A 25,596-nucleotide genomic window follows, 5' to 3' on the forward strand; every position below is an offset into this window, starting at 1 on the left:
GCGGGTTTTTTTTCTTTTGACTGCCTTGAAAGCTATTTTATTCTTGCCTAGAGTTCAGTTTTGCACAGAAACCACACCTATTTACCAAGCATGAAATATTTACAAGAGAAACTAAATATCCGGGGGGGGGGGGGGATCTGAAGGAAATAGGGGAACTATTACAATATGACACGCATAAATCTACCAGGGAACACAATTGTTTTGATGGGCATTGTTTTCTTTAAGTTGACGTCTTTAGTTACACGTTATGTCTTTTATTGGACCAGTATAGAAAAAGATAGAGCCACATGAGCTTTTAGAATGTCAGACATGCCCTCAACCTGATGAAAAGACCACTCAAGCCCTGAAAGCTTATGTCACTCTAGATGGAGTGAAGACCCCACCTTATCTTGATTGTGAAGCTTTGTGGAGCTCCACCACACCAGGCCCCATTCCACATGCCTCTTACAGGTGAAATATACCAGCCTGCCAATTAACCCATGTTATCATTGATCTGAAGGCATAGTGCTTTCACTTCATCATGTCACCATTGCTGTCATGTCACAATAAATGAGGTACTGCAAGCTAATGGCAGTAAAAGCAGACTTGACAGGCTGTAGATATTAGAGAAGACCAACAGCTATGGTTTCTGAAAAGACTTTTATAAGACACTGGCCATCAAGAGTGTATGTGTAATACACATGCTATATTTTAGCCTTTACAGGCAAGTGAAAACTTGACACATTGCATTCCTTTTATCATCACCAACAGGTTATTGGAGGAGCCGTTGAAATGTGTTATTTAATTATTCTTGTGGTTATTCTACCTCGCAAAACTGAATTATACACTAATATCTGCATTTAACAGATCAAATACTACTATTGTTATTTCCAGAAATGACTGCATAAGAATCAAATGCCACAAGTTCGGTGTTGGACTAAAAGCAAAAAAAACCAAAACAAAAATAATCAAATTTTTTAAATCCAAATTTACAAGTGATAAAAAAAAAAAAACAACTATTGCTAAAACTCAACCAAAAACTATTGTGTGTTGAAGAGTTTACAGCACATACCATAACAAATACATAACATACCAATTACATTAAAAAGGACACCAAGCTCTTCAATGCAAATGCTTAATTTTTAATAATTCACATTTGTTACTTGGTCCAAACATAACAATTTTATGATACAAGCATTAAGACACTTTTCAGAATCCCAGATTACAACGCGAGAATATATTGTACATAGAAAACTGTTGTAACCTCCATGCACCATAATAAAGGAAAATGTCTGTTCAGTGTTTTAGTATTTAAAACTGTATTGTAGTAAACTTTTTTTCTTCCTTCTTGAGTACATTAGTAAACCAGTTTATAAATAGATGTAAGAACGTTTGTTTTCTTACACTAAAGAGATTTTACTGTAAACTCACCATTTCATATGCTATCGAAAAATCCTAAATTAGTAATTGTATGTAAAATACAGCCATTTCGACATCCCAGACACTATGAGATTCGGTTGAAATGCTTATCTAAATGTCAGCATTAATTACACATGATTAAAAGTTTTTAAAAAAATACATCCTTAAGATTAAAATTTTTAGCCACGTGTTCTAAATCTTAAAAAGTTATTCAATGAGTGCGCTAAAGTTGCTTTGAGATTTCAGAACAGATGCCCCCTATTTCAAGTAACAGCCATGCAAGGGTTAAATTAAACACATAGATCCTCTCGCACCGAAATATGAAATTGGCTGATCCTTACAGTAACAGTTTTCAAAAATGCTTACTTTAAGCACAGGGCAATGTACAATCCGCAGGAATACAGATGCTTATGGGTTAAATAAAACCCAGTCCTCAATTCATAAAAAAAAGTTTGAACCGCGTTACTTTTTACCATACATTTTAAAGCACACAATAAATTTGTAATACAACTTGGGTTCTCAGCGCCACTTTGACATTGATCGTTTGAAAATCACATTTTTAGAATGTGCGATGTTATAAAGTAATCTTCCTTTAAATCAGCCTTTAAAGTAGGTGGTTGATTATTTCTTGAAAAACAAAAGCGTCTAAAATACAATAAGATCCTTATTTTCTCAAGTACATTATGTTTAAAATCGGAAACATTTTTTAGCGTCACTGCGCATCTAAAATAAATGTGAAGCCTCCCATTGCATCAAAGTTTTCTTCCTTAATTCATAATCTGTAAATTCATAAAAAGTTGCCTGCAATACTACTTTACATGAAATAAAAGCACTATTGAAATAGGTCAGTATAAAAGTATCTAATAAAATATTAGATTAGAAGCAAAATGTTAGTTATTTGAGAAGTGTTTTGTTCTTAACGTGTTAGATGCTTTTGGATTCTAATTATCTACTGGTTTTATACTATATTCAGTTTATGTTTTATAGAATTACATAACCCCATGAGATCATTTCATGGAAGCCCTATTTTACATCGCCAATTCTTAGAAGTTGTCAACTGCCACTCATGGGGTTAAACCATCTCCTTTTTACTGCCAGCCACGCTGCGGCAATCCTGGCTGAAGTGGGAACGGTGTACCAGGTCCTGCCGGGAAACCAGCGAAGGCATCTGGCTGAGGCGCAAATCCCTCTAGGGCCGATGCAGAATGAGCCTGGCGCAGAGATGGGAAGAAAACAAAAAGACAGAAGGATTAATATGCAGCATGTATAAGGGCAACAATGCTTGATGTATGTAATTATAATGTATGTAGTGCCTCACTGGTAACCGATACATATTAAAGCACAACCACTAGAAAACAAATACTATTAGTAAAACAGGGTAAAAATATTTTTGCAATTAAGAAATGTAAAAAAATATTGCTAAATATAGCATACCGACATTGTGCAAAATACAATAAAACGAAAAGGAGAGAGTGGAATGGAAAAAATAACTGTACCTTCCCCTACTAGAAGCATATAATTTAAGAAAAACATTTGTTGCACCTAACTGAAAATTTTGTAACAATAAAAACAAATGCAGTATGTAAGCCAATATTTAAATATAATTCTATCGACCCCTCGCTTTAGCCCTGCATAGGGTATTGAGATTTTATGAAATGTCATCTTTAACTACGAAGCACCAGCTCACTGTGATATTCATGGTCTTAAGGAGTAAATTGAAGTGGATGGGCTAAAGACCGGGTACCGCCTTGCCTCGCTCGGCTCTGAGCTACGCTTTACATTACCTGTAACAGTGCGGTCTGTGCTGCCGCAGCAGCTGCTGCACTTTGTTGGAGTCCTTGTAATGACTGTGAGGGACTTTGAGGAAATCCAGGAAGACCCGAAAGAGATAGGAGAGGAAATGCTGACGGCCTGAGAAGACAAACAAAACCATCATGATTTTTAAAGCGCAATTACTTTAGTGTGTTGCTCAACATTCAGTGAACGGACATATCGCATTATGCCTCTAGACAAATGACTGTTGGGACACTTGTTGGTCCAAACAGCCAGTCAGTAACATAAGAATGGAAGTAAAACTAGAACAGAATTAAGAGCATATTTATTATTTAAAACTATATAAGTTCCATACTCACTTACCATGTAATATGTGACCAATGGGTTACATATTTAATATATGATCAACTGATTACATGGGAAGGTAACAATGCAACTTCACATTAAGTGCTATATAGTTGTATCACTGTAACCAGTGTCATCATACAGGCACATTTTCCTTTGGTGGAGCCTGCAAGCGATTCTTTTAGGTTAAATATTGCCAATATTTAAAGAGTATCCGATACTCAAATCTGCTTAAATGTAAATATGTTATTGTGTACCATAACTGGAGCCAGTAGCAATAAATATACATTCAAATATGTGCTGCCCTAAGAGCAATAGTAAATTACATAAATGTCAATACTAACCCAGCTTGTCCGACCAGGGCAGAATTGAAGTTGGAACTAAACGCAGAAGCAAATCCCGGAAGAACTGAAGCTGGAGAGGGAGCTGTGGCAGCTGGTGGGACTGGAGGCACTCCTGCCAATGAGGAAGGAGCCTGCAGACCAGGAAAGTTTGGAAGAGTAGGTAGGGAAGGGTTGATAGGTGGTCCGCTAGAAACCGTGAAACCAGGAAATGATGGATTTGAAGAGACAAGAGGTGGTTGTGTTACAGAAAACAGTGAGGGGACACCAGCAGGTAAGTTCAGAGGAAAAGGTGAAGCAGCAGCAGCAGCAGCTGCAGCAGCAGAAAGGCCAGGAAAAACAGCTGAGGTAGGAGGAGGAGTTGCAGAAGCTGTAGTGGGGGCTAGCATGCTTACGTTAGGATTAAGAACTGGGCTACCAGCAAACGGAGACCCATTAGGAAGAGAAGTAAATGGAGGGAAAACAGGAGGCATTGTTGATATTGAAGACAGATTAGGGCTACCGATGTTCCCATTCATAGAAGAAAGGCCAGATAACCCTGGGTTCATGGAATTGGACAAGCTCCCAGGTCCAGGTGGAAAAACATGACCAAGAACACCAGGTAACCCCAAAGAGCCAAGTGAAGGAGTAGCGGAACGGGATGGACCTTTAAAGGCAGAAGGTGACGGACTTGATGGTTCACTTTTTACTAAAAGAGCAATGTTTGAAGCCGGAGAAGACGAACTATGATGTTCTGATATGGAGGATGGGGTGTGACAAGGAGGGGCAATAGGAAGACAACTCAGTGGAGATGGAGCGGCCAAAAGAGATTGACCTGAAGTTGAAATAGGATTGGTTATGGAAGGTGAAGCTGAGCTTGGAAACATTGACATTCCTGGAGTGGATGATCTCTGAGATGTGGGAGTAGAGCAGGGTGGGGTGTAACATTTGTTTAAAGCTGATGCAGAATCTGGGTTTTGAAGATTAGGTAATGGTAATAGTCCAGGTGCAGACACAGAAGGCATTGAAGGTGAATTCAGTAACGATGCATCACTTGACGCTAAAAATCCTTTAAGTACAGATAACAGTGGGTTCCCCAAGTTCATTGATCCAGCAGAAGCATTGGCAAGATCAGACAGGGTAGGACTCTGCATGCCTTGCAAGGAAGGATTTAGGGACAATGGAAGACCACCAAATATTGAGGACATCATGTTGGCAGAGCTCACTGAGGCAGTAGATGTTGTGGCAGAATATGGTAAGCTTGGAAGTGGCAGTGTCTCATTAAGCACTGGATTTGCACATGGAGTAGATGACCTGTGTGGTGTCTGAACATGAAGCGGAAGACTGGGAAACACTGCTGGGCTTGGTGTAGATGGTGCACTCATAACAGTTGTGGGTGTACCAGCAGACATTTGAAGACTTTTTATAACAGTAGGAGTTGGCGTAGAAGGTTTGGGCGATGCAACAGAAGCTCCTGTTTGCCCATGAAAAACTGGAGAAGGCATGTTGATTCCAGAAAGAGAAGTTGGAGTAGATGGAGGGTTTATAGTCTTGGCAGGAGAAGGAGCTGGTGCAGGAGTTGGTGTAGCAGAAGGTGTTGGTGGAGCATTGGTCCCATGTGGAGAAGCATGCTTATTTGCTGAAAGAAAAAAAAATCATTAAAAAAAAAGGTAAAAATATTAAATATTTTGTACAGCAAAAAAAACCAAAAAAAACAGTATACAAGATAGTACCCACAATTATACACGATTTTAGATTTTCAGTTTTCACTACCAATTTGCAAGCAAATAGAAAAAATAAAGTACAATAATATCAGGACTTACATTGGTTCTGTGTTGATTTCGATTGGGTAGAGCCATCTTCAATTCCTAGTATAGAACAAAAAATAATAAAATATACCATTCTTCTTAAATTCTCTAATTTCTTTACATAGGTTTTCTTCTTACCAGAGGCTAGGCCTGCAGGATTAGCAGCATACGGTGGAGGGAGAATTCCAGGGATCAGGCTACCATTGCTGTAGGCACCTATTGAATAAAAGCACAATATAAACAAAGCAGACATGGATGGAAGATAACAGGTTCAAATCTGCATTTTTTCTCTCTCTCTAGGATGGCGTTGTCCAATAGATGGTCCAACCCACTGAAATGGCCCTTGGTAGCATATACCTATGACTTCCCCCACTTGCCTGAAATATTGGTCCCACAGCATGCACTTAATATTTAGCAATATTCACAAACACCCTCACACACAATCTGTTCACAGACACATGAAATTATATATATACACACACACACACATGTATATCTCCTGATTTACATTTGAGAAAACTGTTTCAGGAGATGGGCGAGGTGCAAACTTCACGTGTAGTGGCCACCATGTAAAAGTGGAAGCACAGGAAGAGTGGGCACAAGGGTTTTTTTTACTGTTACTACAGTTTACCCCTATTAGCATCTACAGTTCTCATGCCGGAGTCCTTTGGTATGTTTACTAACTACACCTTCGAATGACAAAAACATAAAAAGTAAAAGTAGAGCCGTTTACATAGTCTATATAGATACCACCACATCTACTTATCACTCTGCAGACATCTTCCATTTGGCTGTCTGATTTTCAACAAATGTTTTCAATTAGCAAAACGTACAGCACACACTGTGGGAAGCCACCAGTCTTCTGATACTAAGTGGTGCTGTAGAATAAACCAAGCTTATATCCTCTCAGCTAGTGTAATTAATTTTGGAATTAAATGGAAAGCAACAGACGCTGAAGCAAAGCAGATGATGCAAACTGGCAGAGCTGTATGAAGCCAGCCGAAGCGAGGATCCTTCGCTCATTGGTTCCACGCAGCGTTCTCATTGCTAATATAGTAACGCAGATTCTTCAAAACTCATACACATTGAGGAACAAATACAAAATAAAGTGTTGCTACATTGACAAGTACACCATAGAAAGCATCCACATTTTCATACTAAATAAGAGAAGAAACTTAGTTACTGTAATTTTCGTTTCTTTTAGCCCAATCACGACCATTCACACTATGGGTTGTTGCCCCTCCCCCTTCAGATACACTTTGACCTTCTCCAGAGGTACTTAATTGTGACTGTTCCTTCTTTACCGTCAGTGTCTTCCCATAGTAATCTAGAAAATAGAAGAGCAAGAAAAACAGAGCCCTGACACATTCTCATATCTCGTCGTAGCCTAATTTGAATAATACCCACAGGACACAACATTTTGGTTTATCATTCTCGATACAAAGTCTAACGCAATCCATTCATGCCGACAGTGATTGATTTTGAAAATTTTGTAGCATTTGGAAAGTCTCTGAGCTTGTTCCACTTGAACTTGATTGGGGCATGCCGTCCCCCCTCCTCTTGGAGTTTTAATCACTAAAGGGAGAGTTCACAGGAGGGTTGTGCTTCAGCTACTTGGCTATACCTTATAAAGGGCCAATCCCAGTGAGCTCCGGCTGCAAGAAGAGCTTGGCTGGCCCTGTATAATGTATAGTTAAATCAGCAAGACTTCTTCAAGGTCTCTTTACACAATTATGGGACGCTCCAGTCATCATGCGCGCCTCTAAAGTTTTATGGTGTCCCTCTTCCAAATCCATCGGGTATTTTTGCAGAATCTCCAACTATACATGTGTCCCTTTGCCATGCAGGAGATTTTTTTTGTTAAAAAATGCATATTTAAGTACTCAGGGTACTTTAACATGCGTCCTTCCTTGGTGGGTCTTCATAACTGTTCTTTTAATTCTCTATTAAACAGAGCCAGCTCACACATGGAGAAAACGTACTAGTGTTGGCCCTTCATAATCAAAAGAGAAACAAGAGAGTTTAAACCACAACTCTCCATTTAGTGAATAAACCTTTTACTCTTGCACAGTCCTCTGATATGGAGTGAGCATGCACAACGGGATATCATCATTATGAAACATGCAATAAATGCATAATGTTGAGGAGGAAGAAATATAACGTTTACAATGTATAAGGAAGACATGTAATGTGTTCACCTTGTCCTGTGTATTGATTTCCCCAATATTGTAATCCTAAACTTGTTTCAAAGGAGTTGTGGAATATGATCTGGTTACTAATTAGTGTCCTTATTAGAGGATTACCTATAAAAAGTAATTCTGGTACAGAAACTTTGAACACTGCCGTTATCTCCATGGGAACCAATAGAATGATCTAAAAAATCTGTAGGTACTGACAGATAAATAACCCCTGGCGTAGCCAACTTGGAAGACAAAGCTGTCCAATGCTGGTCACATCTCCCAAGCTGGTGGCTGCCAATATGATTCTGGAAATATGTCATACAGTGGAACCTTCAGTCTTTGCATCAGGTTGTATGCATGACAACTAAGAAAGTAGTGCAAAGGATATGTAATATTAGGGCCAAAAATAAAGAAGTAGACTCCTTCCACCCTGGCAGCTTGATGGGATGAATTCCCTTCCAACCGAAGGACACTGCATTGCATCCTGCTACTAATTGATTCTGTGAATGCTGCCTGAACCAACGAACATCAGCAATTTAAAAGCACAGAGGTAACTTAATGGGGTGGAACAACCACACACATATCCAGAGAAAAAAGTAGGAGTAAGACGGCTGCTCTCATGCTATACACATAAAAGGCACGCGCTTCTAATACACGTTATGATTATTTCAATATATACTATTAGATTTATTAAGTGTGCAGTTTTGTAAATATTCAATATTTGAGAAGTGAAAAAGAGGAGAATGCTCTGCTACAAATATATTTTCCATTTTAAATGTGATAACATTGACAAAAAACACTGCTAGAAATGATTCAAATGAAACACTTTATGTTGGGTGGATAAAACATATGGCAGATTATCACATCTAAAAGACCGCTCACTAACAGGTGCAAGCGTATTGGTTTGTCTTATTCTGTTGGTTCTCATTTTGTCAGACCCTTTGAATGTATGGACTACAAGAAGTGAAGCAAAAAAATAAAAAGAACATTTTACTTCCTGTTCGTTGGGTAAAGTTATCCATAGGTTTACAAACATTTCTCATGAGGGCTGCTGTGTCTACAAGTCGTAATGACACTAAAATTGCAACCAACTTGCACAGGTACATTTGTACAGGTCTGTCTAACCCAGCAGAAGAGTGCAGTCTGGCCGAGTCTCCTTTCTTAACCGACAATGTCTTAATGGCATGATAAAGGCTCTACACAGCCAACTCCGATACGGTAATAAAGCACGTTATCTAACTACGGCACACCCAACGAGCCCCACAGTCTGACTGGCGAGTCCACGAGTTACTCTCAATATTTAGACGCAGAAGTTAACGAGATTCCCAACAATCTTGATTTTGAGTTGCAGGTTCCATTGAGGACACCCGCCAACATCCAAAAACAATCCAACTGCATACTCGAGGGAGAACTCAGCTTGTGATTATAAACACAGAGCCGCTTTATTGCACCATAGCAAGAAAAAAAAGAAAAGAAAAAAAAAACAGGCAACGTTCAACTCAAAGTACGATAGCGATTCCAATGACACAGCCATGCAACTAGTACAATAAAGAATAAAGCTGAACAGTACAAACCTAAAACATGTACAAAGATATACGAGAGGCGAGGTTTGATACAAAACGTTCGGACTGTGGCCACTTAACATAGAAAGTGTTGGCAGATAAGAACCATTCGGTCCATCCAGTCAGCCCAACATGCAGTCGATCTAGTCTGCCCAAGGTCACTGAAGGGCAACTGGACTCTGGTCAGATATCCTCTAAGCGCCAAAGAAAATATGGCCCTGACTTATTTCACAGGAATTAAATACCTTACACTTTCAACAACTCTGGAGAAGGTCAACATATACATATATTAAAGTAAACTGTAAAATAAGTGTCCATGACAATAACGTATGCCCTAGTTTATATACCGGCATACCATAAGAACACTCCTAGGGCACGGCTATGAATATTTCAGACATGCTTATATAACGAGATGTTCAGAGGAATCGATAAAATTATACATGCAAAGTTACCAACGTTTCTTAAAAAGTAAAGGTCCCAGTAATGAGGTGCTAAAGCTGCAAGTCATTATAATTAACAAGACAAAAGGAAACTAGTCTTTTATATTCCAAAATAAATCAAGCAATGTCTCCTGGAGCATTTACAGCTAAATGTGAAATTTTGAGGAAGAACAGAGGCTTTTGGCAAAAACTATCATTAGAGCAAACACAAAAGTGAGGAAAGTGAATATGTGGGTGTAATGCAATGGCTTCCTACAGTCGGAATATGGTACACAAAATGAACAGGTGGTTATCAGACCTGAAGAGAAGACATATACAGGCCACTGAAAGAATAATGAAAATTTAAACCAAGACATATTAGGAGAACAGTAAGAGCACAGGCTGCACCGCGAGACTAAGCTAAGGTACGGCAATGGCCCCGAGGGCACCTATTGAACAGCAAGGAGAGAGAAGGCATGCATTTTAGTCGTTTTATAGAGATCTATGGTAAGATGTACAAGAGTTTAGGAGGAACAAGAATTTAACAAGAGGAGGAGAGGAAGGCATTGAACACAGTGCCTAAGCATCAGAGTTTGAGGCCGTGTTACTCATGCAGATAGAACCATGGTAACACTGCTTGGATAAACAGCAGCCCCGGCTTATGTAGCTGCAGGGCAACCGCCGTTTATTCTTTCATTCGGTTAATATTATCACTGTTATAGAACTTGCCTACCCCATGTTTACTTAGATTACACTGCATTTATATTAACAGTCAACAAAACAAGAAGACACCTACTTGGTGCAATAGTTGGATGTGGCCGGCACGGTGGTATTGGGTACGGCACAGGCTTGTGCGGATTATACGTCGAAGGAGCCTTTATGGGAAAAATAAAGTGAGAAGTGAAGATATATATATATATATATATTCAACATGTAATCACTGCTGAAACATAATAATGGGAATATCAATTACAAGGACACTCCTTATCTGAGGGTTCAACAAAAAAGGCAACACCTGTAATACATACTTCAAAGAAAAAGCTGAAACACACACACACATATATATTTTTTTTTTATATATTCTCCATCCATATTTTGCTTAAACATTATATACATTTATAATATACAGAACTGTAAAATGATATAAATACTATATTTCAATTTCTCGTTTTATGTATCATTTCTATTTAAACCGTTCACAGCATCGCTGAACTTTTAAGGAAATTATTACGGTTCCTATTTACCGGCTTTGAAGGTCCAAGAATGCGTGCTGCAATTCCTTTGCCTTCGCCTGTACATTCTTCACCGTCCTTTTTCACGGACGTACCCTGTTTTAAAGTAAAATAAAAGAGTAGTGGTTAATTAGTTATTGTAATTGTGTGTTGATATCAATTTGAATTTTAGCAAATTATAGTGGGGATTTTGTATAAAAAGTGATGGTGGCACAGATTTAGAAGTGTCTCCAACACCATGGCCCCTGATCATGACTGAATGATTCCATTGTTTGCTTTGGTGAGGAGACTACGTCTCCGACTTTGCACCAGAATCACTTTTTATACATAACCCTCATTAAATAAATCATATAAAAATATAATAAAAGGCTCTTACTGGGAAGATTCCATTAATGCGACTAGGTTTCCCCTTGGGATAAGGATTGCCTGGTATCATTCCGCATGAAGAAATCATCGCATTCGGGGCCTTGCAGCCAATCTTTGCCGCCTATAAGAGAAAACAAAAACATTTCAAAGTCACTTAGAAGCAAATTAGTTAGGTAGGTGACTCAGACTGTATGGATTATACTCCAGACATACTCTGGGGCCAATCTATATCATAAGTTTCCCCTCAACCACGTAACAGATTGTAAACTCACAACCGCAGGACCCTCTTCTAGTTCTCTATGAATAATCTATCTTAATAGCCACAACTTGCATTCTGAAACAAATGTAGTTCTCCCAGCCTTTGAGGACTCCATATGATCCTCACTACAATGCGATCATCCTTCCAGCCCCTCAACTTGTCTCCTTCACCCTTAACCTCCGAATAGACTAAACTCGCAAGAGCAGGGTGCGCTTCTCCTTCTGTACCAATATATCTAATGAGCCTTTGTTACTGCCAATATTAATGTTATTATTTTTCACTTTCCCCATTGTAATAATTCTATGGAATCAACTGATATATATATATATTATATACATATTATATACACACACACACGAGTGACTAATTCTACAGTCTAGCGGATCTTCTCATCAGGGTGTTGTAAGTTTTACATTTAAGTTTAAATTTTGATAACTAGAAGCAATAACTAGCTATCCAAGGACATTTGGAGAATAATGGAAGAAAAGAGTGGTGGCAGACAGAAGTGTTATGGTGGATTGCAGAAAAAGACGATAAAAAACAGAATGGCTGCTGGTGGACAAAGTCAATGTAAGAGAACTGCACAACTTTAATATAACCAGGACTGAAAAATAGAAAATCTTAAACTAGCTTTAGAGGAAGAAAACCGATTACAGCACATTTAAATCTTTGAAACCAACATAAACTACAATCCTTTAACCAGGTTTAAGTACCAATTGATTCGATGGGTTAATAATCACCTGTTCCAGGATTCGTCGGCAGCGTTTTTTCTCAGTTAGGTTTATTCTAAAAAGATCTTCAATTGGTCGATAATTTGAAGCATCATGAATATTCCTACAAAAAAGTTAAGACAGAAACAAGGTCATGATCATTCTCTCATTCTCACAAAAGAAGCAGTTATTTGTATTACAAGCTTCTGTGTTGACTCCTGATTAGCCAAAGTGAATATACTATGCAGGGTAACGAAGGTCTCATTTTGCTGAAGTGTATCAAGGCCCGCAGCTGTCCAGAACATGCATAGAATGGGTTAATGTAAGCGATAAAGAAAGAAAGAAAAAAGTGCAATGATTCAAGACAAAAAATTTACTACCAGTAACATTTTTACACATAAAAGCAATTTAAACTAAAAGAGCTCACAAACGTAACCGGTAAGTTGGCAGACATTACAAATGTCCCATCCCTTGGGAAAATTACCTAAGCATTTCAAAGGTGCTTAGGGATGCAAACAAGCATTCCCATAGGGATCTTGTTGCTAAACCAGATTAGTCTAATTGCGATAAACATTGCAATTAGTGGCCTGTTTATTGTCATTGTTCCACTAATGATAGTTGATTTGAAAAATCAAAACACACTGAGTAAAAAATGTAGTTTAACAATGACAAAAAAGGAACACACACACCTTGTAAACCAAGGCTTGTTAAATAAACCATTTCATGGGGTGGCATTTACATCAGTGGTATCCCAATTTTTGGACATCTCATCTCCAGCAGAGGCACCTAAATTCCAGTAACCTACTTGTTTTCAGGAACGGATACACAGAATAAAAAAATAATTGTTGTGCAAGAAAACACCAAATTCGTGAGCAGCACCAACCAGTCTATAAATCATTAACACTTACATTCTGTAAAACTGAGGATTATTCGTCATATAAACATCCAAAAAGAAAATAGAAAAAAATGGATGCAATATTGTTGTTGAAATGTAAGTGAAATAAAGAGTAATCAATAACCTGGAGCTACGTATGATCACGGGCAATAAAGCATCAGGATCTTCTTGATAACATTGAAAAAAAGACTAATGTACAGTGTTCATTATTTATACATGCAGTGTTTTCGGGAATTTGGTGTTTTCTTGCAATTGTCTCACAATTATCTTTTGTACTGTTTATTTGTAGGTATTTGTGTATTATTGTTTCACTCTTGCGGCATAAAATCACTTTCATTCCATAGGCCCCCTGTTACCACCAGGGCCAGCCCCATATAGTTTATCTCGCGATTGAGCTCTTATACCCACACGCACCCCTTATACATACCCGAGTCACACTATTTGCCGTACAAATAACTATAAAACATTCTTTTTATCATATTATTTGTATTAAAATACCAGAAAGCAAAACTGTTAAAAAGGCCCTAATAAATGAAATATATTACACATAATGGAATCAAAACATTTACTACTGCAAACATTTTTAGATTGAGACATATTTTGTTTTTGTTTTTATTTCCTTTTATTTGCCAACCTGCCAACAGCCCCTTCTACCCCCTTTTTATTTTCTTTTGCACAGAGCCCCATGTCAAGGAGCTTTCAATTACTTAAGTTAATAGAACCTGGTTAAGTTAGTAGAATCTGATGTATTTTCGTATTGCAGGGTACATCCAGAAAACAAACGCAGATCAATTCTGGTGGAGTGCCAGACATCTGCACCAGGCTTGCGACTCTGCCCCCTTTTAACTCCCTATATGCCCCTCTGTCTGCAGAAATGCCTTATACCCCCTATATGCCACTCTGCCATATAGGGGGTTAAAAGGCATTTATAGAGGCAGAGTGACATATAGGGGGTTAAAAGGCATACCATGAGGCACTCCAGAAAAGCCTTATACCCTCCTATATGCCACTCTGCCCCATGATATGCATTTTAACCTCCTATATGCCACTTTGCCTCCAGAAATGCCTTATACCCCTATATGCCTCTCTGGCATTTAGGGGGTTAAAAGGCATATCATGGAACAGAGTGGCATATAGGGGTATAAGGCATTTCTGGAAGGAGAGTGGCATATAAGGGGCATAAGGCTTTTATATAAAAAAATATTATACAGTTTGTTAAAAAAAAAAAAATTAGTTTATTTACCTTCTACTTCTTCCACTTTGGGGCTTTTTCATCCTGGCCTCCGTCCTCTGGTAGCTGCAGCCCGCAGTTTTCTATGTTGACAGGATGTCAGTGACAGGACATCCGGTGCTCCAGCAGTCTGAGTGTGAGGGGGCGGAGCTTTCACCCCTCACGCTCCTCCCATCACTATGCGGCCATCAGATTAATGGAAATTGAATCGAAACGGCTGATGCGTGCTGACACCGCCGGCCGGAGCTACTTTAATTCTTTTTTTTTTTTTTAAATTGAATATGCCGGATTGGCTTGCCATATAAAGTAAAATAAAAAAAGTATTAAAGTAGCTCCGGCCGGTGGTGTCAGCACGCATCGGCCGTTTCGATTAAATTTCCATTAATCTGATGGCCGCATAGTGATGGGAGCGACATGAGGGGTGAAAGGTGAGTGCGAGGCTTTCACCCCTCACGCTGCTCCCATCAGTAGGCGGCCATCGCACACGGCCGCTAAGTGCTGATGCCGCCGGCCGGCGCTGCTTTAATACTTTATTAAAAAAAGAATTGAAGTAGCGCCGGCCGGTTAGATTAGATTTCGGGCAGCCGCCCGGCCTACGAATCTGCCGGCCCACCGGGAAATTTCCCGGTATCCCGGTGGGCCAGTCCGGCCCTGGTTACCACTATTACAGATACGCAGAATTGCTGGTCTGTCTGAGGTTTAGATTTCAGCAGCGCTGGATTATATACTTTAAAATTATATCTGTGGTGGAATGAAATTGCAGATTAAAAAAAAAAAAAAAAAGATACTTACACAGCCAGCAGCTCCAGTGCACTTAATCTGTCTTTACTAAACGTAAAACAGTTCAATATATTCACAACTTTAGTTGCAGGTATAGCAACCATTTTCTGAAAAAGATAATTTTTTTTTATTTTTTTTTAGAAATTATACCACAAAACAATGCATTATACTGAGGCATAGTAATGTTATAAAATATATTCCCACATACATCACGCATATGAAAATTTTCAACCCCAAAAAATAAAAAAGTGCTGGAGAGAGTATAAAACTAAATACCCACAATTTCAAATATTCTGCTCTCATGCCTGAATATACTAAGCAAGGATCCATCATTTTTCAAAAACTCATCTAAGTGAGATTAGAAACCAGACGGAAGAGTAACTCGAGGGAATACTCACATGCTGCAAAGCTTTCACGGCTTTAAGCTGGGGTTCTGCCCATGAAAAGTACCTCAATAATTCCACAACCTAAAAGAGAACGGTTGGAAAATGTCAGGAATAGACTGAAAACAACATCCGTACTCATCTGGTTTATCCAAGTATTACAACCTTGTTTCCACAATCTGATTTAGTGAACTTTACCCATAAGAACAATATGACAACATAGGTTTATTGCTAGAGCTATACTACAGTGCCTACATTCGGTGAACACATACTATATGAAAATCATAATGGGTTTTGGTTTCACCATAGACCCAACACTGATAGTTTGGTTCTCTAAATCTCACTTCAAAATGACTTTACTTTGTAACATATTGTTACCAGATACTCTAGAGAAAAACACCTAAGGCTGCATGGTGGATTTTAATTAGGAGCACAACGAGCAAGATGAATTGACATGTACAAATGTGTATGTGCAGACAACATACTAAGTATGCCTGCTGCAGCGAGAGGAGGAGGAAGAAAGAAACATCAAAACACCCATGTGCATTAGAATGAGGTGCTCACATGCCCTTTAACATGTGTGCGTACACATATATCATATATAGATAAATATATATTCTCAGTATGTAGAAGAGCATATGCTTTCAGTCCTTCAGGATGTTATAATACATTTGTTACATTGTCTTTATTAGGGGGTCACTACATCAGAAACAACCATGCTCAGTTTTCGGTACAGTTACCTGTTCACTGGAAAAATATCCATGGGAATATTCCAAGGCTTTCACTTTGTAATCCGTGAGAACAGCCTGGAAAATACAAGGAGATTGTAGAGATTAAAATTCATACTTCAAACCTAGATTTAATGTATAGTCGTACGATTAAGCCCTCTGATCCAGATAAACATACATACAGTATTAAAGATAAAGGGAACTCTCACATTGGTTGTAAGAAATTGCACGAATACTAAAGCTAGAACTTATTTCGATGTTGCATGTAAGTACTCACCTACCGACAATGCTCTCCTACTTGTGCAGGTAATTCTGTACCAAGACCATCCCTACCTAAATGTTAACATTTATAGAGACTGGCTATTCTTATTATTTTATATAGCACCATCAAATTCCATAGCGCTGTACAATCGGTAGACAGGACATAACAAGTAGTATCTAACATAACAAATTGACTTAGAGACAACAGGTGAGGAGGGCCCTGCTCAGACGAGCTTACAATCTTCTATTCTAAAAGAGATTCTTGCCTTCCAGAACTAAATGTTTGACCCCACATAAAAGGTAAAGTCTACTGATAATTGTGCTTTTATCCACATCTCAAGTCCTACCGTATGTCTTGCAGTTAGCGGAGCAAGTGAAAAAAATAAAGGGGCACTGCAGCCATCTTATACACTTTATTGAATACGAGAGCCGAGTGGACGCTTTAAATGTTTGTGTTGTCCATTATGCAAATATACACCCTTGCCACAACCCCAGCTAAATGCCAAACACAACTAAATGCTTATGAATGCTGCATACAACGGTGTGTTCAGGCACTTGTGAGAAGTTCCATGGAAGCACGTTCCTGTCACTCATGTTCTATCTCAAGCACCCAATGGAGTATGACGGAGGAGGGGGGCATCAGCTGCAGCAGGACTAATACTTCTAGATCAGGCAATATTTCTTTGTCTATTTGTGTTTTGTAAGCATGCATATTGAAGTATTCACTGGGTAATTCTATCTGCATTCTTCTATAGTGGGATGTCAGGGACACTAAACTTTCCTTCAGATCCCTGCCTAGAGAAGAGACTCAGCTTTTTGGTTTGTGTTTAGTTACATCCATCACAATAGCAGGGGGCTGGAAGTTGGCTTTTAATACACACACACACACACACTAAATATTGGATCTGGTTTTAAACACTACAACACTTGTGTACCTTAAAAAAGAACATGTGAGGTTCAGTAAAGAAGAAAAAGCTGTAAGAGAACCAAGTGACTGGTTTGTGAACCTTTTATTCCCAACTTTATTAAATATTTTTATTAATATAATGCTTATTATTATTGTTATTACCTTTCTCACTTCATCTAGCACCACTTCAAATGACTTCTTGTCCATGGCTGGGTCACAACTCTGCTTAAGCAAACAATAGCCGTCTCTTACACCACAGGTCAGAGAGATCCAAAAGTGATCCACAGATCTCCGAACGTCCGCTGTGATAATTAAGAACACCGATAATTCATTCTGGATCTCTAAAACAAGGGTGCAAACTCCAGTTGGCAAATTCAAACTGCAGAATTCACGACCACACGCGATACGGGCTATAGCTGGAGTCCATTTTCATTTGAAGGAACATGAGCTGAAACCGCTCCCGAGATGCACCTTTGCGTATCGGTAAAGACTGGAGGTTTGATCTGGAAGAAAGTTTGAGAACAACGCTTTTATTTTGTAAACAGCTAATACGCAAAGAAATGTTACAAACACAACCCAGTTTAAAGAGTTAAAGTTTGAATGTAAAAATTCTCCAACTATTGTCATTTACAGTCTATGTAGCTTAATAATGATTTAGTAGTTCTCAGATAAAGGCAGTTTGGGCAATAAAGGAATCCCATGCTATAGCCATCAGAATGCAACAAATAAAAGCAGGTTGTAGATTTTGGCGACCGCATAAGATACATAATAAGAAAACTAGCTTAGATTTAAAGTAAAAGCCCTTTCAGTTTTGTGCTGTGACCTGGTTTTTCATGTTAACACCCATTTTTCTAAAATCTACTAGTAATGTAGTGCTACTTGTATACTGTGTTAATATGCAAAGGATGGATAAAGTGCGGAGGAGTGTATTAGACAAACTAAATGATGGAAAATCCATGTAACCGCTGGCCGCCATTTATTATATAAAACTATGAGGCCCTATATCAATCTATTCATAATAACAATAAAGTCCGATGCAGTACTTCAACTTCGGACAGCCTCTGGGAACATAATAAATAACAGAGCATAACTTTCAACATTCAAATAGCCAACAAGGTCTATTCACTAGTTGGCAAGAGTGTTGAATATTTATCATATCACTACACATCTGGATCCACTCACTTAAGGGAGAGTTAGCAGGAGGGTTGCAGTTTCAACTTCTTGACTGCACCATACATGACCCAATTGAGATTCTGCCCAGGTATAATAGTAAAAATAGTTACATCGATGACATTTCTTCAAAGTTGAATTACGGAGGGCCAACTTAACCCTTTGTGCTGGAGAAACTTGCCACTGTTGGCCTTTCATAACGGACAGATAACCACAACACTCAAGCAAACTTTCAGTGGAGGCCCGCTATAAATTCCCTCACTGTAAGCGGAGACTGTTTGTTTAATAACGTTGTATTGCATTTCTTTTTCCCATGTGAGAGATTCTTTCCACAGACTATCCGCCCGCGAGGCATATCAGAGCGATCACCAGCTGCTTTTACACCAGTCCTGGATTACCTGCTTTTGTGAAACAAGTCAAAAGAAACAGTAATTGGCCTTTAACTTGTCAGGATACTTCTTGTACCGCACACTGTACTGTACGGCCATCTCTCATGTGCTTTAAAGAAAATAAAGTTTAAAAATAAATTCCTTTCCTGTATTAGCCTCTACCACTTCTGATGGGAGGCTGATCCACTTTCCCACTCTCAGTAAATTAAAACTTCCTCACATTACATGCAAGTCTCTGACCCTTCAGTTTCAGATTATGACCTCCTGTTCTAGTATTTCTCCCCCTTTAAGACATTCTTCCCTCTTGTACTTTTGTCACATTGAATAATGTATTTAAATGTTGCTATCACATCTCCCCTCTCTCCCACTTAAATAATTTTATTTACAGAGGATGGTCTGTTACTTACATACAGCTTGTTGTGACCTTAAAGCGATATGCTGTATGTATACTTTCCAAACACATTCATTTCTTAGAAGACATGGGCATCAGGGAAGGGGATTTAAGCCCCAATGAGGAACATTCCCTCCCAAAATGGAAGTCACACCAGTTATACTCACTGCGTCCTGCGCAGCCACCAGAGAGGGCAGATAAAGAACATAAGAATAAATGAGAATCGAGGTGATTGCTGACAGAAATAAAAGGGGCTCCCCACCAAATGAGCGGCATATGAATAACTATTTATTAAATAAACACACAATGACCCAAAGGACGTACACAGTGGGCTATACTTACCACCTGTCCCCTGCATGCAGAAAGCACATTATATCGTCTCACACAATAGCCATAGGAGCCCCACGCGTGTCCTGCAGGGCCACTCTATAGGAACTTTTATTTAAGATACACACGTACGATTTACGAACATTATCCCGACGGTGTCACAATGTATCCGAAGCGGGACACACATTGAAGAGCTCTTCCGGAGCACATACACACAAAGCGTGGGGCTCCATGAAGGGGGAACCCATCACACAGAAACACAACACACCAGGGACATACATAAAAGAGACTTTTAGGCTTATTGCCGAATACAGGCTGAGAACCAATCATACAATAAAAATAAATAGTTTATGCTGCCAAAAGACTACGTTAGCAGGGTTTGCAGTACGATGTCGGACATCGCACAGTCCTTTGTGGACCCCTCTCGATAAGTCGCATTATAATGCTGTAACATTATTACGCGCTACACGAGGGCGTATAGTGATGACGTAGTCAGGTCTTGTGTTGATATGTATTCAGGATGTCGTGATCCCAGGAAGTGGTAGGACGTTTAACTCACTCAATACCGAAAAATACTTTATGTTACTGAAACCCGATTAACCTGACTTAAATTGCTCTTTATAATATCTTAGTGTCTCCCCTCTCCATTCAAGCGTTCTTAATATAGTTATATACGCCTTTTGTACACTTTATAATTACTATTTATTTATATATATATATATATATATATTATATGTGGGTTTACCAGGTCAGTACATTTATACCTGGCTCCAAATATGCTTCCTCACTATTCAGCGTTTTAACTGGTAAGCCCCTTGATAAAAGTGGCCTGCAACATGTATAGCAATATAGGTCTTCGATTTTAAACAGCTGACCTGTCACTGCTAATTATATTTGATCGTTTTAGTGTCAGAAGAATGCGATGCTCATCTCTCTGGCAGTGAAAGGGTTAATACGTGGTTGTCAATCTTGTAATGTTTGTGGCGCTGATGCGGCTTGTTGTTTTTCCTTAGGAGGATCATACTTCCGCAGGATTGGTAACGTGCAGCTTGTTTAATGCAGACAATATTTAAAATGAGCAGAGACCCATCCGACAGGATTTTGTAGGAGGAGTGAATACCAGGAAGCAGGAAAAGATGTGTCGGTAATATCTGTTTAATAACATTGTCATGAGACAATGACGAGAGATATGAGGATGAAGCCTAGTCTGAAGATTTGGGTGTTCGCCTTGATTGGAGGCCTAGCGCTTCTCTTATTACACTGCTGCCAACTCAAAGCAGAGGTGAGTGATATACACCTGTCCTAATAAATAACCATGCAATTAAATTATAAGGTTAAAAACCCAACTTTATTAAATTGTCTTTTGCTTTGTTTTGCATTAAGATGCTTATCTTTCGAGTGAAATTATTATTATTATTATTATTGGGTATCAAGGGTATGATAAAACTAGAACTGGCAAATTAAGATAGACTGATACAATAGGTATCTGGGCCCTGCTCGTGAGTTTACATCTAGAGGATAATCATGAAACATACACTGCACTCATAAAGTGTATAAAATGCATAGCAACCCCCCTCCAAAAAAAAAACAAAACTTTTTTAATTTAATTGTAACCAGGGATAGATCTAGAAAGAGTACCAGAATGAGTGCAGGGAACTTGCATCAAAAGGTCATGTGTATAACCTCTGGGATCAGCAGGCCTTTCCCTGGCATAGTGTCAACTTTTCACCTTCCGGCGCCCACAGAGGCTCTGCCCTTGTTTTGGAAGTGCTCCGGGTGGCTGGGTTAATAAAACTGATTCAGGGGAGAAGTGGATGCAGAAAGAAGACAGAAGAACAAGAAGAGGCAAGACAACATTACATTTATTTATATAGAGCCATCACATGCAATAACAAACCAGTACAAGAGAAGAAGAGGGCAACGGAGTTGCAGAAAAGGAGACAGGGACATGGAAGCAGTGGTAGGAGAAGGTAGGGAGATATTGAGTGAGGGAGTGAGAGTGACAACGAATATCGGTTCCAAATGGAAAAAGCCCTCTGAATTTTGCCTGAACCGAAAGGGCAGCAAACTAAATTCGTAGTCTGAAAACGAATAGGACAAAAGCAAAAAAAAGAAATTGATCTAATTGTTTTTGGTCTGTTTGCACAAGTTTCGTAGCATGTATTTTCATGCAACTCTACAGTTGCAACATTAACTTAATGAGTGAGGGCTGTTTTTGTGGCAGAACATTATTTTCTCCTGCTTTTTACTAATTTACTAGATTATAAACCTGTTTTAGCAGGGCCCCCTCATCAGTTCTTTCTGTAAATCAAATTGTTACATTATATACTACTTGTTATGTCCTGTTTACCCATTGTACAGCGATACAGAATATGATGGCACTATATCCAACAATTATTAATAATAAAAACACTACTGCTGTAATTTTTTTCTATTCTTCACTCTGTTTAACAATCACACAAACAGCAGCTTGAGATTTTTCATTTTTACAGGGTTGGTATTCACTGGTGTTTTATTATTATCCCTGGGAAGAAAAAACGCAACTGTTTAAACTAGATGTAGACTGGCCAAAAAATCCAGAGTACCTGGGTGGTGTAGCCTATGGTGTGGCAGTCGATCCCTTCAATTCATTGGTCTACGTAGCACAGGTATGACATTTAAATATAGTTTGAATTCAGTTTTTAAACTTTAATTGTAATATTAAGTACATTGCTTTGGTATTTTAGCTTTCTGTGTTTTTTTATTTTATAGCCATGTCTATATTTTTTAACCCCTTAACGACCTTTGCCGGTTCAGGACCGTCATGGAAAAACGGTCGCTTAACGACCTTTGACGGTCCTGAACCGTCAAAAAATTAAATAAGCTTAGAAAGTGATCAACGATCACTTTCTTCGCTTAAACGGCGTTACTGTAATGCCTCGATGTCGAGGCATTCAGCAAGGCCGAGATCGGCATCGGGGGCCATGTCTGGCCCCTCCCCGGGGCGTCAACAGCCGCCATACATTGTATGTTTTAAAAGCGTATCTATTATTCTTTAACCCCTTGATGACAATTGCCGGTCCGGGCACGTCACGGAAATTCAAGTCGATAACGACAAATGACGTGCCAGGACCGGCACGTCATTAAACGGGTGCAGAAAGCGATCTATTTTCGCTTTCTGCACCGAAACGGCATTGCTGTAATGCCTCGACCTCGAGGCATTCAGCAACGCCATTATCGGCACAAAGGGGCCATCTCTGGCCCCTCCCCGGGGCGTCAACATCCGCCATACTTTGTATGGCGGCGGACGCCCGTTTTAAAAGCGTTTAGGAGGCAATCAACGATCGCCTCCTAAACTTAAATGGTGTCGCTGGAATGCCTCGATCAGGAGGCATCCAGCGACACCTAACACTTACCTCTGGGTGGGCTGTGACCGCTCCGGAGAGCGGTCACACCCGCAGCTGCCTGGTGATCTTCGCCATCAGCAAGATGGCGGCGGCCCGGGAAAAAAACCAATAAAGAAGAAAGAGTTCGCTAGACGGTCTCCTGACCCTCTAGAGAACTCTGGCTCCACTTGCAGGTTGAATACAGGTACTGCACTCAACCATGCAAGTCAATGGAGCCCAGCTTTCTAATCACAATGTGATTAGTAAAATATAAAAAAAATAATAAAAAAAAAATGTGCTAACATTTAAAAATAATTATGCAGTGATGTCACTAGATGAACCATCCAGTACCAGCAAAATGTGTAAAAAATATAAAAAAAAGTATTAAAAAAATAAAATAAAAAAATAAAGTTTATTATTTTGAGCAAGTGCTAAGATTTCTCAAAAATATCAACAAAGAGTTAAAATAAAAGCACTTCAAATACCCAAGGGGTGTCTAATATAAAAAAAAATGGCTGATGGGGTAAATTGGAGTGGCCGAGCTCAAAGATAGGGCATAGGTACAGACTGACCAAAATGGAGAAAAAAAGCGCACTTCCCAAATGTGGCATTTTAAATCTCAAACAACACGACAAACCCATGCATGTCGGGTATCACTGCACTCAGGAGATGTTCCTGAACACACATTGGGGGGTTGTTTGACAGTGACATATACCAGAATCTGTATATCTATAACTAAAGTACAATTTGTGTGGGGGAAAAAAAAAAAATTACTATTACAAAGTTTGACAAAGTGTAGTTGTATAATTGGTGCATGGAAAGGGTTAAAATAACAGCATTTGGAATACCCTGGGGTGTCTAGTTTTCAAAAATATATGGTTTGACAGGGTTAAATTGAGTTAACCGGCTTCAAAGATGTTCCAAAGAGGAGATGGAGGCAGACTGACCAGATTTGTTAAAAAAGATTTGGAAATCATAAAACGCTGCTTGTACTTATTGCCCTATAACTTACAAAAAACAGCAAAAAAAATAAAAACATTGGGTATTTCTAAACTCAGGACAAGTAGTAGAATCTATTTAGCTAGTTTTTTTACTTGCTTTTTTAGGTGAGTAAAAGATTTTTCAAATAAAAGTCATAAAATGTGTTTTTTTTTCAATTTTTCACCATGTTTTTTTTATTTTTTTTATAGTAAATAAGATGATACGATCAAAATAATAAAGTATCAAAATATTGAAGCACCTCCACTCTTATAGAAAAGTATAATGTTTTTAAAAGAAACAATATGCTTTTTTTCCCTTAAGATTTTGCCATTAATGCTACCATCACATCAACCTGGTTAGGGCTGCAATAACTAATCAATAATTATCGATTAGCTGAATCGATTTGAATATAAGACAAGGTTTTTGGGTTTTTTTCAGAAAAATACCCCTCGTCTTATAATCCGACCTCAAATAGAAGTCGGACTATAAGAGTAAGATCCGGATCCCCCGCAGCGCTGTAGGGGACCTGGATCCTCCTCTCTGGCAGCCGGTGAACGTCTGTGTGATGCGCATAGGCAACCTCTGCTTCTGCACGGCACTTCTGCCGGGGGTTCTATGACGGAGCATCGGTGTGACATGACCTTCTGGTGCTCTGTCATAGAAGCCGTGGCGGGCAGCAGCAGAGGTTGTCTATGTGCGTTGCGCAGACGTCCACTGGCTGCCTCCGCTAGACACCAGGGAGTCTGGAGCACAGGGGCAAGTCTGGAGATGCACTGGTAAGTCTGGTTGGGCAAGCTTGTGTGTAATAGTTTCATAATATATAATACGGTGCTTTTTTTATGAATTCTCACTAAGATGAGATGGAATTAATATTTTCAGAGAGGGGAAAATGTATCAAAAGTTGTGGTGTTTACAGAAGAAGGATATTTTAAAGAAATGTGGGATACCGATAAAATCGAAATGCCTCATGGGATATTTGCAGTCAGCACTGCTAAAGAGCAGTCGGTATGGATCACAGATGTTGGTCAAGGTAAGCACACTAACACAATACTGGAAGCATCTTTGCAATAGATGGATATGAACATTTTTGTGTCAGTGCTATGAGAATTGATTCCTCTGGCATTCAAATGATTAAAATGTTGCCTATTCTTTGCGCTAAATGTGACTACAAGAAAATTCAAGAAAATGTGTTCTTGTTTTGCTCTGTTTTCTATTCCATCTACGGAATTAATACTTTTGTAGCTAAATGTAGCATTAGGAACAACATTCCTTGTATTGTGGAATGGCCAAACCTTTCCCATAAACAATTCCTTAATCATGTCATATTTTGCCTGATTTCTCATTTTTGCCAGGAATACTTTTCAGGTGCCAAAAAGCAGGTACTGATAGGCTGTTGCCATAGGAACTAAAAAAAAC

The 25,596-nt window shown here is 39.0% G+C and overlaps 2 protein-coding genes across 2 annotated transcripts in view; one reads left to right on the forward strand and one right to left on the reverse strand.

Annotated features, from left to right (window-relative positions):
- Nucleotides 1-2,486: 2,486 nt before the first annotated feature.
- On the reverse strand, nt 2,487-17,764 carry LOC149286479 (proline and serine-rich protein 1-like). The gene is made up of 12 exons (XM_089493909.1): nt 17,720-17,764; nt 16,402-16,467; nt 15,677-15,745; nt 15,291-15,385; nt 12,403-12,496; nt 11,414-11,524; nt 11,050-11,133; nt 10,602-10,680; nt 5,783-5,860; nt 3,843-5,475; nt 3,183-3,309; nt 2,487-2,609 (listed from the first exon to the last, which is right to left on the reverse strand). The coding sequence occupies exons 1-12, from the start codon at nt 17,762-17,764 to the stop codon at nt 2,487-2,489; spliced, it is 2,604 nt and encodes an 867-aa protein (XP_089350035.1).
- Nucleotides 17,765-21,011: 3,247 nt separating this feature from the next.
- LOC149286480 (NHL repeat-containing protein 3-like) overlaps nt 21,012-25,596 on the forward strand; it is a 32,751-nt gene continuing 28,166 nt past the window's right edge. Inside the window, exons 1-3 of the mRNA XM_089493911.1 lie at nt 21,012-21,116; nt 22,327-22,482; nt 25,060-25,210. Coding sequence (XP_089350037.1) covers nt 21,012-21,116; nt 22,327-22,482; nt 25,060-25,210 — 412 coding nt within the window. The remainder of the gene's footprint in view (nt 21,117-22,326; nt 22,483-25,059; nt 25,211-25,596) is intronic.

The sequence above is a fragment of the Sceloporus occidentalis genome, unplaced genomic scaffold, assembly GCF_023333645.1.
Source record: "Sceloporus occidentalis isolate IW3139 unplaced genomic scaffold, rSceOcc1.0.p SCAF_68, whole genome shotgun sequence".
In the NCBI taxonomy this organism is placed as follows: Eukaryota; Metazoa; Chordata; class Lepidosauria; order Squamata; family Phrynosomatidae; genus Sceloporus; species Sceloporus occidentalis.

What these genes read in the sequence shown, in the direction of transcription:
- LOC149286479 (XM_089493909.1), bottom strand. Translation starts at nt 17,764, where the DNA reads ATGGACAAGAAGTCATTTGAAGTGGTGCTAGATGAAGTGAGAAAG. An exon ending in GATATTTTTCCAGTGAACAG is followed by an intron (nt 15,746 to 16,401) that starts GTAACTGTACCG and finishes GTTCTCTTTTAG; the next exon opens with GTTGTGGAATTATTGAGGTA. An exon ending in GCCGACGAATCCTGGAACAG is followed by an intron (nt 11,525 to 12,402) that starts GTGATTATTAAC and finishes TTTCTCTTATAG; the next exon opens with GCGGCAAAGATTGGCTGCAA.